The sequence below is a fragment of the Cinclus cinclus genome, chromosome 6 (assembly GCF_963662255.1).
Source record: "Cinclus cinclus chromosome 6, bCinCin1.1, whole genome shotgun sequence".
NCBI lineage: Eukaryota > Metazoa > Chordata > Aves > Passeriformes > Cinclidae > Cinclus > Cinclus cinclus.
In genome coordinates this window covers 53,304,128-53,322,933 of record NC_085051.1, presented here as the reverse complement: position 1 = coordinate 53,322,933, position 18,806 = coordinate 53,304,128, and the positions used below count along the sequence as shown (strand labels likewise).

The 18,806-nt window shown below is 39.3% G+C and overlaps 1 protein-coding gene across 1 annotated transcript in view; it reads right to left on the bottom strand.

Annotated features, from left to right (window-relative positions):
• Window positions 1-472: 472 nt before the first annotated feature.
• Window positions 473-18,806, bottom strand: part of ASPG (asparaginase) — a 42,179-nt gene continuing 23,845 nt past the window's right edge. Inside the window, exons 9-15 of the mRNA XM_062495404.1 lie at window positions 18,471-18,584; window positions 15,397-15,516; window positions 14,253-14,348; window positions 13,249-13,412; window positions 6,796-6,882; window positions 826-925; window positions 473-526 (exon numbers count right to left, since the gene is read on the bottom strand). Of these exons, the coding sequence (XP_062351388.1) occupies window positions 473-526; window positions 826-925; window positions 6,796-6,882; window positions 13,249-13,412; window positions 14,253-14,348; window positions 15,397-15,516; window positions 18,471-18,584 (735 nt within the window). The remainder of the gene's footprint in view (window positions 527-825; window positions 926-6,795; window positions 6,883-13,248; window positions 13,413-14,252; window positions 14,349-15,396; window positions 15,517-18,470; window positions 18,585-18,806) is intronic.

Below are 18,806 nucleotides of genomic sequence, written 5' to 3'. Positions count from 1 at the left end.
TGGCCCCTCCTGAATGGCTGTGGTGGCAGCTGTCCTGGGGAAGGGAACGCTCCTGTGCTGGGGCACAGCACTCTGGGAGCTGGGCCTGCCCAACGTGCCTGATAAAAGGCATTTCCTCTCCAATGCAGGCAAGACAGAGGAGTCTTTTATTGCAACAGGCTGATGGAACATCACATTGTTGCCCTCAGTGGTTTATTTTAGTAGCTTTTACATTCCCAACCAAGTTCAGAACTACACTGTGGAACGCACAAAAAAGCATTTCCAGGTTCAGGCAGAACCTGGAATAATAAATGTTAGCCCCACTCTACAAAGGATTTAAGTATTCAGAGTCAAATCAGAAAGCAAGACAGGGACAGCAGATGAACCCAGCTATCCCAGGGTGTACTAGGGCTTAAATACAAGATCCCTCTTCAAACTCCTGCTAATGATACATTTCAGAACTCCAGCATTTGAGAACAAAATTTTACCTTTCTTATTGCTTTTGTCTAAGGAAGTCAAGAACCTCCTTCTGTCCTGTAGCCTCTGCCTGTAAGTAGAAACATGATTAAAGCCTGTCATCCTGTGCAGCGGGACATGCCAATACTCACTTGTGAGAATTAAGACTATGTTACCACAAAATACTTAAAATCCAATTTAAACTTTAATTCCTCTGACATAGATGAGAAAATTTATTTATTACTATTTATTACTTCACATCAGCACCAGATTTGACTTTGGAACAAATTCTAATCCAGTTTATAGTCCAACATATATTTTTCCCAGATTAATATTATCCAAGAGCACTCAGGTAGCACACCAAGGCAGCACAGCTGTATGGACACTTACTATTTGTAGGGGGTTCCTGCCATCATAACCAGCTTGCTCCAGGTCTGCACCAGCCAGGTACCAGGCATACAGCCCATCCATATCACCTTTAGCTGTAAGGCTGGAAAAAGAATAATATTGGTTGTAAATCTTTCCACTAATTTCAGTGAGCTCCTGGGTCCTGTCAATGAGCTCAGCAGGTGAAGGCTGAACCAGGCTCAACATGGCTGCCAGGGTAGAGAGGTAAGGAACACTATTACAACAGCTTTGAATAGCTGAGCAAGCAACACAGCTTGATGAATCAGTTCCTTAAATTATTAGGGCTGTGCTATAAGTACTTACAACAGGCTAGTTTCACATAGTGGGTGTGACTATGACCAAAGGGGGAAAAAAAGTCACGCAGTTTCATATTTCACAACACAATATTTATCTCATGAAATGGGTTGGGGGGAGGGCAATGGCTAAATCAAGACGCAGCTGAGTGACAGCACAAGCAGATGTGCCAGCAATCCACAGGATTTATTATTATTATTATTATTATTATTATTATTATCCTAAAAAAAACCTTTCAAAAGTTTGCATAACTGTGTTTGCTATCAGTAGTTATGACATTAAGTACATTTATGTGTTATTATTTGGACAGTAACACAGCTATATTTGAGTTTTGCGAAACAATTTGTAGGATTTAAATGGGCAGCAAACAAAAAAAAAAAAAGGCTTTTCAAAGATGACCTCTGCCTGCCACATATAACAAGCAATAGAAAGGATCTGAATTAATTATATACAAATAAGTTAGTTAAAGTTTTCAGAGGAATGCACTGGGTTATTTCTTTGCACATCTGCTGGTAGTCCCATCCACAACACTTATAATTTATTTTTAACTGTCATTTTGGTAAAAGGGCTAAGAGCCTATACATATGCAAAATCATGCCAGTCTGTACCAAGCCTGAAGACAGGCTGAACTGATGGGAAGGTTGGGAGGATGACCCAAGGTCTTTTCAGGATACCAACATCTGTGAGGTTTCAAACCTGAGCTTGCCATGAGCCTGCAGATTGCTTCATCAGAACCCTGCTGGTAATCATCAAGTGAGGTTGAATCTCATTAAGAGAGGGGAAATCTCCCCAGCATTAAGTTCAGAGTTTGCTGCCTTAACCAGAGCTTGCTGTGGGTGACAAGCACTGTGCTGGCAGCAGGGATGGAGATGATGATGAACTCTTGGGAGTGATGACCAATCCAGGCAGACCTGGTGAAGAGTGGAGAAGGCTCAAGATGCAAGGGGCAGGCATGGAAGAAACCACAAAAGCAGGGCTGCAACATTCACTTCTCTGCTAGGTTGACATCACTTCTGTTGTTGATTAAATCGCTTAAGTACCTGAAAATATGCTTTCAGGGGAGTGGACACCTCTAATTGTAGCAGTCCCAGAGGCTGAGCACAAAAAGGGAAAGCAAATGGTCTCTGTCCATGTTCCTCCATGCAAACCCCAGGTGACCTATAGCTGAGACCTTTGGGGGACAGGGAAGTGGTAGTGGGGTACAAAGAGGCTGGCATCATGAAGGAAAGAATCAAGAAATCATTAATGAAAACTGCCATCACAAAAGAAAAGGCCCCTCAGAAGCAATAAGGAAACAGAAGAAAGCAAAGGAGATCCAACAGGAAGCTCAGTAGGAGGTTAGTAAGGAAACTGCAGGAAAGAGGTGAGCATTAGTAAAGAAAAAGTATAAGCATTAGTAAAGCAAAGAAATCGCTTAGCAGCCACTTCTGGAACACATGAATTATCTTTATTTGGAAAGACTAGTCTCTTGCTGTTAACACTCTAAGGTCACAGGCTAAGCAAGAAACAAAAAGCCTACCTAGAGAGTTATGAGCATCACCAACACTGGACAGGAGAGCACATTGTATTTGCCAAACAGAATCACATTGTTCAGGCACATGCAAAGCAGAACCCACTTTGGTCAAAGACTTTCAGAAATATTACCAACCCACATACCCAGGGCACCCCAGCTATATCTCTGTAAGCAACAAACAAGGATGCCTGCACTTACTGGAAAATTAACTGCCTGTTAACAGCACCTATTCAGAAAGAGCAATTTAACCCTTGCTGCAGAGGTCAAAACTGCGATCTCCTTCTGTGACATTAGAGCAATTCAAATACACAGAGGTATTTTCAATTTTGCAGCAGCCATTTACTGATCAAGTGAGAACTTTATTCTATGGGGTCTGTGACCAGAGAACAAAAGGTGATGTCGCTTGGGATAAAAATTAGATACTAGTCTAAATAGAAGACACTTACTATTTACTAGATTGATTGTCATTGGGAGCACCACAAAACATTTTCTCCAAATCCAGATATACATAGTCAAGCCATATACATCTGGATTTTCTTTACACAGAGTAAGTGTACTTCATATGCCAAAATATATACAGAGGACTTCTCAATTTACACTACAGGAACCCTGGTTCTGTATTTGTCTCAAAGATATTTATGCCAGCAATTCAAACTACAAGTGCAACCTCTAAGCAGCAAATTCATCACTATTATATAATTGGAATTGAATAAAGATATCTTCAATATACACTTACCAGGATGTTTAAAACCTGCTTTGTTGATAAAGAACTATCTACCACAGTTTGCTAAACTCTGATTGATGCCTTTGACAGCCAATAATCCCAGGCATCCTGCCTATCAGTACTCTTGCATTCAGAAAAATTATTATGTATCCAGTTCATCATTTCAGCAGGGCTAATGTATCCATGATGATGCCAGAGCTTAGATATTAAGAATAGTGACAGTGCTCTCTGTGCCTCCAATCACACCAACATCAAGCTGCAATTTAAGGGGTGCTTTGCTACTGACAGGGGACCAGGAGCAAAGCTTGTCACATCTCAGAGGGTTTATAAGGACAAGAGCCAATGTAGTTGTAGTAAAAAGTACAGTGAAATGACACCTTGGGGTTCCCTCCTGCCTCTTCATGTACTAGGATTTCATCTCTCCCTTGAACACAAGCTCTGCTTTATCAGCAATTCTCCTTTTTCCGTGTCTATATAAAGTAATCAGGACAGACTTTTTCTTCAGGTGTCTCATCACCCTGACAGAAGAGAAAAAAAAATGTCTTCTTATTTTTTTTTTAAGATGAAGATCCAAAGGAAAAAAAAAAAAAAGAGTCCAGCAGTCCAGCACAAGGCATGGATTGCTCTGTCCTGACCACATTTGGCAGTGCTGTTCTGAGCTTGTGTTTCCACATTTCTCTCAGCTCAGACAGACTTCTTTGAAAGGCAGCAGGCAGTAGAAGCTTGGTCCTTATTCCTGCAGAGGCATATTTACCCTTCCTTCCCCAGCCTTACCCCCTCTTTATGTTGAATTGAAGAGGCATCTTATTCTGAAAGGTGGTGATTTTAGAAGGCTGCATCCTTGTATATATCATACCATATCATATCATTTTATGAAATCTAGAATATGAGGAAGCTGTTTTGGCTTTATGTCCCTGTTTAATTTTGTGAAGTACATCAATTCTATACAAGCTTTCTTTCCTTTAAAAAACAAACACAAATCAACTGTTTAACAACTCCAGAAGTCCGGAAGCTTTCAGAATCAGTCTGAGTGTCCCAGTTTATCTCACCATGGTTTGGTTTTTCAGACAGATGACAATACTACTGCAATATGAGAAGATATTCTGACATTTTTAACAGATTACTAACACTGAGATCTCATTTCGAAACAGAGCCATGAACCAGATACCAAACATCACAAAGTGATTCTAAAACCAGACTAACACCTCTCACTTTAAAAAAGACACCAGCAAATGAAACCATGAAATATTTAATAACTATGTGCATCTCCACTTCCTACACAGGAGTTCCCACTGATACTGTCCAACCCTCAGTTCTGGCTGGTACTCCTTTCCCTCTCAAACATCACCAATGCCAAAGGAACACATTTATTTTTATCTCCATAATCTTCCAAGTGAACAATTCTGTTATATTTTAAAATCATGAGTCTAAACAGGAGGCTCAGGACACTATTAGAATACAAAAATCACTATTCATGACCTTTCATAACAGTCTGTTTGAGGATTGGTAGGTAGAAAAGAGGGAAAAACATGCTTATAGATTAATTGAGAGGGAACTGCATGGGGGAAAAAGTTAAGTTAGCTAAGTGCAGAAACACAGAGCTTATCAGAAAGCAAGCAGCTTTATCTTTCTAAACCCCAAGAACCTGACATATGGCCTTGGTGACAAATTCAGACTGGTAGAAATTGCAACTTAAGGCACATTACAAGATAGAAGAAATGTAGGAAAATAGTTCAAATTGGACAGAGGGAAGATGTTATAAACAGCTGGTTTTATAAGCAGCTTGACCATGTGGCCATATTGACTGCCATTAAGGTGCCAGTGCCTGCAAAGAGGGGGCTTAAAAGAAGAGGACAGAGAAGTGAGCCAGAGCATGCTGGAAAAATGAGTGTATTGGTAAGGTCATCTGAGGACACTGCAGAAGTATCAGAGACATTTTGGCAAGAGGACAAACACAACACCAGCACCTCAGATTTAGTAACTTACAGGTAGCTGAGTAACACTCTGTGGAAAAAGTCCACTTTATTAGAAATGAGTATGCCAGGCCCTCTAAAACAGCAGAGCAAATGAAGAGCTTCAGCTCTGCAGGAGCAGGGTAGGAACAGCCACTTCAACCACTGACCACTGCCTGGCTCTGGTCCTGCCACACAGATCCACGTGCACAATCTCTAAAAAGCTGTAACAAACTGCATGAGAACCCCATTTTATTGTTTTGTGTGAAGAACCCTCTTCCTCTTCTTGGGTTGTTTTTGTTTTGTTTTGGATATATTACTGCCAGGTCATCTAGCCAAACTGGTTCTGCACAAGCAACCAGGACTAAGCAAGGGGGCCAATTTATTTGCAGAGGAATGTCATTCCCTAAACCTTTTGGCAGAGGCAAAGTACTCAAACCAAGGGTTTAGCTCTGTCCTATCACTTGCAGCGCCCTGGGAAGTGCATGTTTTGACTCCATGGTAAAAGCCTTATTATCCAGTCTCCTCTGGGCATGTTATGGCAATGGAAGCACTCCAGACAGTGTTCCTTAATTCCAGAAGTACTCAAAGGACAGAGTCCAGTCTCTGCACAGAACATAAGCTTTACCTGACCTTGTTTTGTAGAAATTATAGAGCACGGGCTTTGGCTGGTCCCTGCAAGTCTCATGATTTCCTGTCAAGTCCTGATATAAAGGCGAGTGCTCAGGGGTTTTTTGTTTGTTTTTTTGAAGGAAGAGAGAAGAGGAAATGAAGTAAAATCTACAATTAATTTTTGGAAATACACGCAACCTTCTCACAATTTTCAGAGTAATTTGTAATTCAGGACCAGCACTGGAAAAAATTACATCTGTTTCTTTTTATAACACATATCCACATTGTTATATACTGAAAGTAAGTGTATGGAAAGCCAGCTCTAAGAAAATTATAACCTCTTAAAATTAAATAAAGTGATGGTGAGCAGCAGTTAACAAGTTTTGGGGTTAAACCTATTTGTCCATTTGATTTAGTTATTTTTAAGAACAATAGTACATACTAATTGGAAAAGAAGCCATTCCAATATAAGTGAAAAATGGACTTTAATACAATAAAAATATACATTTTGTGGAGCTTTATTTTTAAAGAGAGATGTTACAAAATCACACCTTGAACAGCTTCTTTTCACCGTTCCTCAGTAAGAGACTTTGGGGGGAATTTTATTTGCTTCCAGCTCACTTATCCCCACAGTCTTCTCTCCTTTGGAACTCTCTTGAGTTATTGGTGCTTTGAAACAGAGTTGATTCTTAATTTCATCACTTCACTTGTTGCCTTATTATTCATCTATCACAGAAAGAGTCCCCTCATGTGCCAGGGACACAGCTGTTTATTGAAAGTGCTCCATTTTCGAGTCTCCTCTGAAAAACCATCCCATTCCACACCCATTTTAGGGCCTCCTCATATATCACATTTACCTGCAGAGCATTGTTCCAATGTCCTCCAAGTCATGGCTTGAAAGGTGTGCTCCTGTTTCTCGTAACAAGTTAATCACTGGTATGTGCCTTTATGAGAGGAATAGAAAAAAATGAGAAAGTGACTTGATCTTTGGGGGCTTTTTTCCCCCCTGAATCCAACATTGTCATATACACCACCAGTCAGTGAAAGTTCTCACATTCTCTTTTCCACAAGCACAGAACCAATGAATCTTTTCCAAGGTGACAGATGCAGTAAACAGAGCTTTCCTCCCTCTCAAAAACTCATTCACACACTAAGCTCAAGGAGTGTTAAGTTCAGCTCTAAAAAGGAAAGGGATGCATACCCTTCTCTTCCAAGAAACCTTAGTGCTAGTTTAACAGTAGAAATATTAGTAACTGAAATGCATGCAAACAGGGAGAATATTTATTACATAGCATCATTCCTGTATTTTAAAGAATACAATGCCCATATATATCAGTCTTAAATAAAACATTGTGTCTTGCAGATAAGCAAAGAATCTTTATGTTAATTGAGAAACTAATCATATTTTTAGGGTTTCAAAATGATGGTAAGTATTCTTGTGAACTTCTATCAAAAGCACATATTTTCCTAACTTTTTCCTCCCAATACCTTTATTATTGATTTCTACCTGGAGACTTTAGGAGGTCTTCCTTGTCCTTTCCTTTCAGATAAAGTGACAAATGGCACAACCAGCCAACACCTACACCTTAGTCAGATGCTTAAGAAACTCTGTGCAACTCTAGGCTGCTCTCTGAAGGTACTGTTGTGGGTAGAAAATAACATGACAAGTAAAAAATCTGCAAAATACATTTTTCATAACTAACCTAGGGGAAGGTTTAGAACTAGGCTTGAAAAGGAGATGACAAAATGCTTATCTGTTAAACAACTGATCTAGTTTACAAATCAAAACACAGATTTTTTTTCTCCAGAAAGAGCATGACGACCTAGTAGGTCAGGAATAGTTTCATAGTTCCTATTTTAAGTAAGTCGCTATAATATAAGACTTCAAAATAAAGAGGTAGGCCTATCATTTACTAGGAAATACATGAGCTTTTCCAGCCAATTACCTAAAAGATCATCTGTAGTAATTAAAAATAAAAAAAAATAAGCTCACATAGACTTTCTGCTAATCACTTGGTGGTAGCCATGGGCCTTTCCATTTTTGAATTGGACTAAACTACTTATCTAATCCCCCTGCCTCTTTTTAGGAAACTCCATCTTCAGTCAGAAGTTACTTTGCAGTTATCCACATAAAGCCCATATAAGCTTGAAAATTAATTATCCCTTGAGGGTGCGGTAGGAAATTAAAGGAATGCTACTTATTTTGATATAAGATCTTTAGTTTCTAAACTAACCAAAGAACTGTACACGTCCTGTAGGAAACATCTTGTTTTTCCAAACATAGGTCATTGACCCTAAGAGAGAGATTTTATTCTTTTTTTTTTAAATTTTACTTTGTTCCAATTGACAACCAAAAAAAATATCTTCCTTTGCTTCATAGCAAAGCATTGCTGGGACAGCACATGCCTCAAGTTTGTTCAGTTATCTAAAATATTTTTTCAGGTGGGTTCCTTACAACGTGGCTCATCATCCACAAGCATCTCCTTGAGCCAGCAAACAACAGCATGGTCTCCTACTTCTCAATCCATGGTGAAGCATGAATTCTACACGTATGAATTTTGTAATTTTTAGTCTTAATCCAAACAGTAATTAGCTGAAATGAAATTTTACCTGAAACAGACTAAAGTAGAACATGTCTGTTCACTCAGGCTCTCATTGGGTACTCAACAGAACATGGGGAGTGCCCGTCTACTCTCCAACAACTGCCCTGGAGTGTTCCTCATTTCCCACCTTATACAGGAAATCTCAGAATGAAATGAACTTTTTTTTTTTAAACAAAAGCTTTGCTATGGTACAGCACTGCAAGATAAAAGGCTGCTAAGCATGTTGTAATGTTGTGTGGTATCTTCCCTCAATGTGCTCCACCTATGAGTTCTGTATCTCTGGATATCAGCAAAAAGACATATTTTCTCTTCCTGTTGTAACTATTTACTCCTTACTGGTAGGAGGAATCTCTTCAGAAAGCCCTTCACATCCCACTCACACCACACAGCCATTACTACTCTGACTGGGATTCTGTAAATATTTGGCACAGACAGATTTAGGATCATTTACCCCACTCATTTAATATAGCAAATTTAAACAAGGAAAGAAAAGTGGCTTGAAATAAATTAAATTTGTAGGCATTGTAACTGATAGTTTTACAATAAATGCTTACAATAAAGCATTTCTAAACAGAAGTACAATGTCCTGATGAATCATTCAAAGTCACATTTCTTGGTGAAGTGGGAAGAAGTGCTGTGCACTACTGCTTGTGAAAGATAGGGCAAGGGAGAGGAAGAGTAGGGGCAAACAGTAATGCAAAGCTTTAAAGTGTCAGATTTAGTCCTGTGGCTGTGAAGTGCAGATCTGTCCAAGAAGGCAAATAGACCACCTCTGACATTCCCACCACTCAACATGAAAACTATGCGGGAGGCAAGGCGCACTGCAGTCGTTCCTACTTGCACCCCAACGCTACCTACATTCTGAACAAACTTAAGCCCTCTCCAGAGTACCACTTCTGCTGTCTTGTACCTACCACAAGGGTATTATTCATATCTCAAGAGGCTGGCTGTGAATTTTCTGATACTGTTGTGTCTTGGGCACATGAGAGGTATTCATCTAGAAATTGTTTCTTTGAGTGCTGGTCTCCTGTGGCTTTACAAAAGCCTCACAAGGTCACACCTGAGCTGATCTGACGTTCAGGTGGTGTCATGAGCCATGAACTTTTTGGGAATGGTTCAAATGCAATTCCTGTTCTAAGGTGACAGCACAAAACCAAGAGGGGAAGAACTGCTGGATGGCCAGAACTCAAGGTGCAGATGATGGCAACATCCCCATGTCAGCCCTGGCTTGCACAGCTCCATGCTCATTTTAGCCCTACCTGATAAGCATTGTCACCTGTGAGCTGTTCCTGACCCTCTCTTTTCCTACTGTGTTCTGTCACCAAACCATGGCTCTTGGTCAGACATAGGCTGTAGAAACCACATTACTCTGCATGTGTTACTTGAGATAGCTTTTTAGTAGTATCAATTATTCACCTCTCTCTGAAGGAAAAAACAAATCGACAAAAGGTGTTTCTAGTGTCTCATACTTGCTAGGTTCTGTTGTTGGTAACACTGGACATTAAAATGCAAGTGTATACTAATATTTTAATATACTGATAGCAGAATATCTGACTTGGTGCAGTCTTCAACATTCAGCACTATGAGCAAAGTTTGAGTCCCAGGTAAAGACATCCACACTCCTACCAGTCCGTGAGGGCTCTGGATTCACAGGAATCCAGGTTCTGTGCAGTACCTATCATCCCAGGCCCTCACCTGGCAGACACTTATTAAAAGTGAATCAACTTCAAAAGGGATGAATCATACATGTGAAATTAACACACATGTAAGAGTTTGCAGGATTGGGGCCTTAGGGTGCACACCTTCCACCAACTCTTGTTAAAGAAATGCAGGTGTAATGTATATCCAAACTTGACTGGCTTCATTCTTTTTCATGCTTGCTCCCCCAGCAACCAGAATGGTTATGGCAGGATCAGCTTAGTTTCACTTGTTCAGTTTTCTGCATGGTATCAGTGGGAATTCTGTGCTCAAACACTGTAAGGACAGGCTTCAGTGCACTTCTTGGAGTCAGTGGTGGTTAGATTTTCTCTCTGCCTTAGATTTTCTGAAGTAATGCAAATGTAACCTTGCAAAATATCAAGTATTTAAATTCATATTTACGTGGGAGGTAATTTTACTACCTCTAATCTGATGTTCTCACAGCACTGTATGAGCAACTCCACATTTTCAACCTTTTACCACTGCTCTACAAGTAAATGGAAGCACTTTTACTACTTAAAATATACACAATTTTTATTCAAGACATTTTCCTGCTTAGAGAGTTTCTGTTATTAAAAATATATTATTCTATTGTTTTGAAAATTAATTATCCCTTGAGGCTGCTGTAAGAAATTAAAGGAATGCTACTTATTTTGATATTTTGATATGTCAATCAACTGACCTAAATTAACAGTGGTCTGTTTAGCTTCATGCATAAAGTGAAGTGAGACTACAGGCAAACTGCAGAGTTACAAATGAAAAGGCAGAAATGCAGTTGTTTATTTCTTATTTAGAAAGAAACAAAGAGTCATTTAAAGTCAAAAAATTTAAGAGACTGTCATTGCCATAAATCAAGTCACTAGTCTATCAGCTGACAGTGCTATGTTAAGAAGCTTTTAAGAAGAGACATAACTCCTGATCATCTTTACAAATTAATAAATGGAAGGGAGAAATCAGTCATAATTATACAGGTTTGCATGCTGGTTAAAAGGCAAGCCACTGAGAAATGTTACATAAAAGACTGGAAGAAAGCTATTTTTAAGATTAGTGGATATTGTATTGCAGTTAAATGCCAATTAAACAAATATTAATTCTCAGAAAATGGGATTAAGATGATGCAATGTTCAGTAAAATTGAGAAAGTTACAATATTACACAGTTTAAAGCATTTACTACTCATTATCATCAGTTCCCCCCCCGCCAATCCCTTTCCTCTCTGCCACTTTCTATCAGGATAATACCTTTACTTTCAGCTTGCAAGTGTTTAATAAATAGAATTTAAATACTTCTGTAGCAGAAATCTTTTTAGTGGGTATCTAATTACACACATATACAGCTGTCTGCTCTTTAGCATTCTCCATTATATGCTTACCAGTGTGAAATGCAGTGTGAGTACACAGCAGATCATAAATACACATTTATGAGATTACTTCTAAGTCAACTCTTCCTCTCATTCCAACAGTAGAAACAAAAAGAGAAACTGAAAATGGTTATGGTGCAGTTTCCTTTTACAATTCCCTGCATCAAAAATGGGTGTGCAGTATGAAAGAGCTTAAGAGTCATAGTAGGAGTCTAGTATAGGAGTGGCAATTCTAAGGAATCCAAACAACAAGCTCATGTGAAATTCCTCAGGCAGTAGATGGGTGCGGTAAAAAAGTAGGTGCCTGATTTGCAGGAACATCTAATAGTATCTAATGCTTTAGCATTTTCTCACATTGGACCAGAGCCACCTCTATTCAACTCCAAAGTTATTTGTTTGATTTGCTGTTGGGCTTGTTTTTGCTTTAAGACTGCAGAGCTTATTCATTCACGAGGTAAGGCAACAGCCACTAAGCTGTTGGGGACCATGCAGGAGGAATGGCAATAGCACAGCACAGCCAGGCCACACTCCAGCTCTCACACTCACAGAGCCTGGTGAGTTTTCCACACCTGGTCTTTGAAACAGAAGAAGCCTTCAAGTTATTCCTGCAGCCCATGGTAATCCAGGACTGTCAGACCTCCCAGGGAGCTAACTCCATCTTGACAGACCAGGTGAACCTGTCAATATTAGAAAGCTGTAGGAATATCTGGGGACATTCACCCACGAAGACCATGAAAATTCAATAACCCCGAGCTCTTTTACAGAAAAAAATGGCTTTTCTCCTACTATGATACAGACTGAATAAGAGATAAGGAGCTGAAAGTGGATCAAAGACACGGAGAGATTATGGTGTGCAGCTTCTAACATGCTGGAAGACCAATGGCTCTATGAATCCCCAGGCTATACAAACTAAATCTTAGAAAATTAAATTCTGATTTCTGATAACTTTTATATTCTGTGATATGGCCATTCCTTAGGACTATACAACATGAAAGAGACCTGTAAAGTGCAAGTCCGTGACTACCATTCAAGAACTGCTGACATTCGTAACAGCAGGAAGAGGAAATCCACAAAGCAGGCAGAGCCATGCAACCATCCCATATAATTATGAGTGGGTGGAAGGGAAAAATCAAAAAACCAGTCATTCAGCAAGAGACTCAGGAAAGCACTGGTGGAAGGGGAAGATTAAAACATGTCAACCTACCGGTATATTTTGTGCCAACTGAAACAGTCTGGTCTTGATGAGAAAGGGAAGGGCAGAAAGAGAACAGACAGCCCATGGTCCTGCACTCTCACCTCTGACAATCAAAAGGAGTGATCAGTTTGGCTCTGTTTTATAAGGAAGCTTCAGAATAAAGAGCGGAGTCCTGAAATTATGGACAAATCTTGGCAGGAAGACAGCAATAATACCTTATGCTAAAATTCTACATGCATACCAAGTTGTTTGCTTTCATTCCACATTATTTTAAAAATCTTTTCATTTAGGCTAGTCACATCCTTTGAAATAAGCTGATATGTTTTATTTTAACTGCTGTCATTTACACATGACTGCCGAGACCAGACAAGACCAGAACACAGGATGGATGGAGTCAAAATCCAAAATGACAAGAAGTTTATAAACATTATATAGAGCAGTACATAAATTGTTACCTGAACTTGATCGCATTCATCAGTGGGGTAGATCCATATCTGTCTCTGGCATAAACAGTCGCACCAGACATCAACAAATACTCAACTAAGGGCAGGTGTCCTTCAGAGGCTGCAATGTGGAGTGGAGTTCGGCCATCGTAGTCTCCACAGCTCAGGTTTCCACCCTACAAAAGGATGCCAAAAATATAATGGCTGCACATTAAGCTGCTGCAAATATCACACAGTAAAATGCATACATCACATTTTAATTCTGCCACCAAATTGTTAAGGCTGTCAAAGTTTATCTTGCAGCATTGTTTTAGTGCCAATAAAGATATTTATTCCACCTCCTGCATGTTTCCTGCTGAGATGTTCTTTATTACAGCACACCATACAGCAGCTTTGTGCCTGTAGACTGCTAATTGTTCATGTCTTAGTTAATTCTTACTTTCAAGATATATTTATCATTTCTTGAGGCCCATTACCAAAATCAATAGTAGGGTAAAACAAGGCAAAGATGGGGGGAAAAAGAAAAGAGATGACAGGGAAATGCCTGTTTCTTCTTTGGGTATAACCCAAGTCAGAGCTTTGGGGAGAGCCAGAAATCCTGAATTAGCACTGCACTGTGTTTAGCTTAAATAAAATTTTCAAGTTATTTTTTTTATTCCTGACAGATTTACATCCAAAAGGTGGATACTATGAATATGCATAAAGAAAGTTAAATGAAAAGAAAGCAGCACAAATCATTTCAAAATGTTCCAAAGTTAGCAGATAAGAACTTGCATTTTAATCTACCTGTATTTTCACAGTTCAAAAGAAAATGTAAACAGCTGAAAACCAAAGAGGGACAAGAACATACCAGTTCTGAAAGGCAAAGACCAAGAAGTCTAGAAACCACTTATAATCATCACAGCACCTTGACTCTAAAACTTAGGTTGACACTTTCCATGAGCATGGCTTCCTACCATCCATTACAGCTCTATTTAAAAATTAAGGTTTTGTACACACTGTTTGTTTTACATTACCATTTCTGCTATGGCTCTTAGTGCATCTATGTCACCCAGTTTAGCTGCAGCACAAGCCAAAGGTGGAATTAATGCATCTCGTACGGCTTCTAACTCCTGAGAAACAAATAAAATTAAACACTTAATATCAGCCTTGCCTCTAATGTGATTGACACCCAAGTTGTAAAAACACTGCCCTCGCTTTTATGTAAAGTTTCCAAATAAGTTATTTGGATATTTAGAAATGACAGCATTTAGTTCTTGGAAGGAACGAAGTCTCATGTTTATTTTACATTTTGTCAGTCTCACATCCATAAGATTTATATTCCTCCCTGGCAACACTACAAGTACCTGATATCTTTATAAACCATTTAAGGTGCACACACTACCTGCCATCTCTGTACTGCAGTAGCTACACATCAGTATAGTAAGAGAAACAGTGCTGGTGGGAGTTGGAGAAGACCATATCCTCAAGACTGCATCAATTTTACTATTTTTATTTCTCAAATATATGTATAACCTGCACTTTCAAACCTACACTGACAAGCCTCCTAGGCTCCCTGAATATTCTACCATTTCTCATGCTTACTAAAGAAGAACTAGAGAATAAATTCAGTATTCATTAGTTAATAAAAATCCCATCTTCCCTGAACTCAAGTCAAGAGAAAAGTGAGTATTTGTACAACCAGTACTATATTTTCTAATTTATATTTATATTATATTTTCTAATTGGGAAGGACTAAACACCACAAATTACACTTGTGCAATGCTTCTTTAGTATCAGCCTTCTTTGACTGCATGTACAATTAAGCTGTTTTACCCATTATTATTTGGATTGCTCCAAACTGTCAATACATTTGACCACAAAAATATAAAGCACTTCTTCATATCATCAATTCCCTAAATTAGAGCATCTGTCTGAGGCTTGTTATTGCAACCAGCCAGCCAAAAAAATAATCCCAAGATAGAGCTACAAAGAGTGGGGGGGGGAAAGTTAATATGTTTTTAATTAAAAACATTTTAATTATAGAATTTTCATTGTGTCCTGTCTGCCTAACTCCATATTCCAATTTTCTTTCAGCTTTGCTGGTCGTCTTTAATCTAGGCTCATTTAACTCAGTTTATAGCTTTACATGATATTAATTTTAAATATGTAAGTATATACCTCCTTGCTGCTGATACTCAGAGATTTGGCAATCACTTGAATAAACTTGCTATCTCTCAAAGAGATCTTGGCTCCTGTGGGTACAACAGTCATTTCTCCTCTTAGATTCTCACTCAGCATCTGAAAAGCAAGCAATCAAACCCTTTGTTAGCAGAGGAAAAACATGGTGGTAGTCTAATAAAAAAAACCTTAAAATCAAGTTAGAAAATTGTTTTGGAGGAATTATGGAAACTAATTGAATGCAGACAAAAGATTAAAGAAATAGTTACTGTCCCATGCAGACTGCACGTTTAAAAAGACAAAGGAGGGAGAGAGACAGGCAAACAAAACTTTCTTCCAAAGCAAAGAAATCCAAAATAAACACATAACAAAACACCCCAAATTTTAGAATATGCAGACAAAAGTTCCCTAGTGGGGTAAGCTGCAGCCTACTGAAAAACACAAAGATAATGAGTAATGAGCAGAGTGAGGCTTAAGACCAGAATATTCTGAAATGCTGCCTCTTGCCAGCATTCACAAACCTCAGGACTCCTACACAGACTGTGTACATAGACCTCAAAACAAAGACCAGTGCTGCCTGTAGACAGTCATGTATTTCCATGGTTTTCAAACAGCTCCATTAGCCCTGATTTTGTTAAAATTTGGACAGAGATTCAGCTTTGAACACAGAAAATCTAAAGTAGCACCAGTCATTAAGTATCCGAAGAGGCATGTAACAGTTTGCAGGATGAGTGCCTCCAATATAACTGGGAAAAAAGACCAAATCAAAATGTAAAAAGGTCAGCCAATTCATGCATGGAAAGTACTTGAATAGGGCAGTAAAGAAATGAAAATAATCTAAACAACAGATTCTGGGAAACTTGGAGAACACAGATAGAAGCCAGTCATCAAAAAAAAGCAACTAGTTTCCTCAATTCTGACAATTTTACACACTGGCACTCTTTCAGGAAAGGTTGCTGATACAGCTATAAAGCACATAGTTATTTCAATTAGAATTTTAAAAAGCAGGATTGTGAAAGTTTGCAAGAAACAGATGTGATGTTGGCAGGAGGAATGCCCCAGGTTTACTTATGTCTAGGCATGCCCTTTATTAAAAAAAACCCTCCAAGAGCTGACAACACCATAGCTGTCTGCTGGAAGAGTCCCATATACATGTAACTCAGAGGATACCAACTGCTTTGGCACACTCTTAGAATCTGACAGGTTGAGATCATTGCTTTAGACAGGTAACCTTAGCAATTGGCACCTGTGCTAAATGCACCCAGTGCAAAACCCTGTGTGCCTTATTCAGTCCTATCAGCTCTTCAGACATTTGTATGTGTCTGGGGGCACATTTCTCACTCTTCATGTTGAAAAAGAATCCTAAAATAACCACGCCAGCTTCAGGAGAGCTTCTGTCTCTTGGGAGACTATTGTTTGGTGATATGTTTAGCTGGACATATTGCCATAGACAACATATTTCCAGGCCTTCCTCTTCTCCTGGTCTCTTGTAACTCATTCCTGCCCAGGCAATGCAGCATGCTGGTCCCTTAGTTGTGCCAGCACAATTGTTTGTGGGACTGCACAATGAGTCAAATGAGGAAACCAATCCTGCATAACTCAAAGAAATTGCAAAAGTTACTTTGTTTCTCAAACCATATGAAGGAGGTCCAGCATACCACCACACAAACACAGCGTAGCACAATCCAAAGGGCAGCACATGAAAAGGCAGAATTCTCTTGTGACGTGTCACCTAAAACACCTCATCATCAAATCCTCGCCTGAGTAAGTCAGCTATCTCACCTCAGCAAACTGGATCTCAAATTAAGTTTTAACACACACCCAGGCAAGATGCCAGCTGGGAAGGTTTCTCCTGTCCCAGGTCAAATAATCCACTGTGCAAGATTTTGGAAAAGCAAGCTAGTGCATGTATGTTCCATGGTCAGTGAGTATGCCAAAGGGGTATCAGGGAAGAGCTGGGGTTTCTGAAGTGCAAACACATCCAATACCCCTGCTCCTCACAGCACTGTGTCATCTGCCAGGCATGTCCTTACACAGAGCATGTTCTGGGCATCCTCACACACACAGCTCCTCCTCCTACCATTTCTCAGCTTTAGCAAACAACTGCAAGCTCAGAGGCTGAAACTGTGTCTGAGCATAGTAAGTGGTACTTCCAGCCACTACGCTTAGCATCACAGGTATTCAAATATGTTTGTCTCAAGAGCTGCTGCTGGTTGGAAGATGTGGAGCACAAAATAATGATCAGGTTTGTTATGGTTTTAATAAAAACAAAGCACCATCCTGAGATACACATGCGCCTACAGTGTTAAGTCTGGAAAGTGACTCATCATGATGTCATCTCCCAATGTGTCAGGATTAAAATTTCACTACATACAATAACAGAAATTCATGCATTCCTGCAGACTGCTGCTCCCTTATCTAATTCATAGCTATATGTTCCTTGTATAAAAAGAACATGACAAACAGCTAAGCTGCAGGGAAAAAAAGCCTTGATTGAGCAACCAATGAACAGTAAGAACATTGTTAAAGGGACTCTGATTTTAAAAAGAGTTACATCTGGTTCTAGAATAATCCTCTACTTTTTATGTACTATAAAGTGTATCTCCTTTTAGAGAAAGTCTAATATGTTATGAGTAATGCTGTATGTAAAGGAAGAGGCTGTAGGCGATATTTATTTTCAGAATAAGCTTTGTGTGAATGAGTCTGGGATTAAATCTTCACCACACTAAGATCAGTGACAAGATCTTTGCTGACTTCAGTAGGGTTGGGATTCTGTCTCCCATAAGAATTTCCACACAGAGTTTTCAGTACAGAAGCATTTAAAGATGGCATTTTTATGGCTCAGTCATGGTCCTCACCTGACTTATGAAGATAATTCTTTTCTCTCCCTATCTTCATATATGTGTTTGCTTAATAGTATTTTCCCTAAGAAAAAAACACGGGCTGCTCACATTACGGTTCTGGAACCAACTGCTTTTAAATACAAGAGAAAAGTTCAAGGCATGAAGCTAAGCTGAAGTTAGCACAGTAGATGCGAAACTTAAAGTCTTTCAAGGTCACACTGAAATAATTACCTGCCTCTTCTCCTCCCAGCTAAGGTCTCTTTTGCTGAGCGTGTATGACAATTTAGTTAGGGCTGCCTCTGGTGTCATATCACCTCCAGGAATTACTCCAGCATCAGCAAGAGTCTGAATGAAAAGGAATAATGATTCCAATTAGCATAGCATTCAGAAATACCTGCACATACAGAAAAGGTGTTTGGCAGATGAGTAGCTACACAGAAGGCAGTGTGCAGCCAAGCCTCCACTCTCTTGCTCCTCCTACTGCCACTGTAATTTTTGTACTTTCAGTTATCAAATACCAAGCAAATACTAGAGCAATCTGACTAAGTTGACTTTTACTTTAAATTA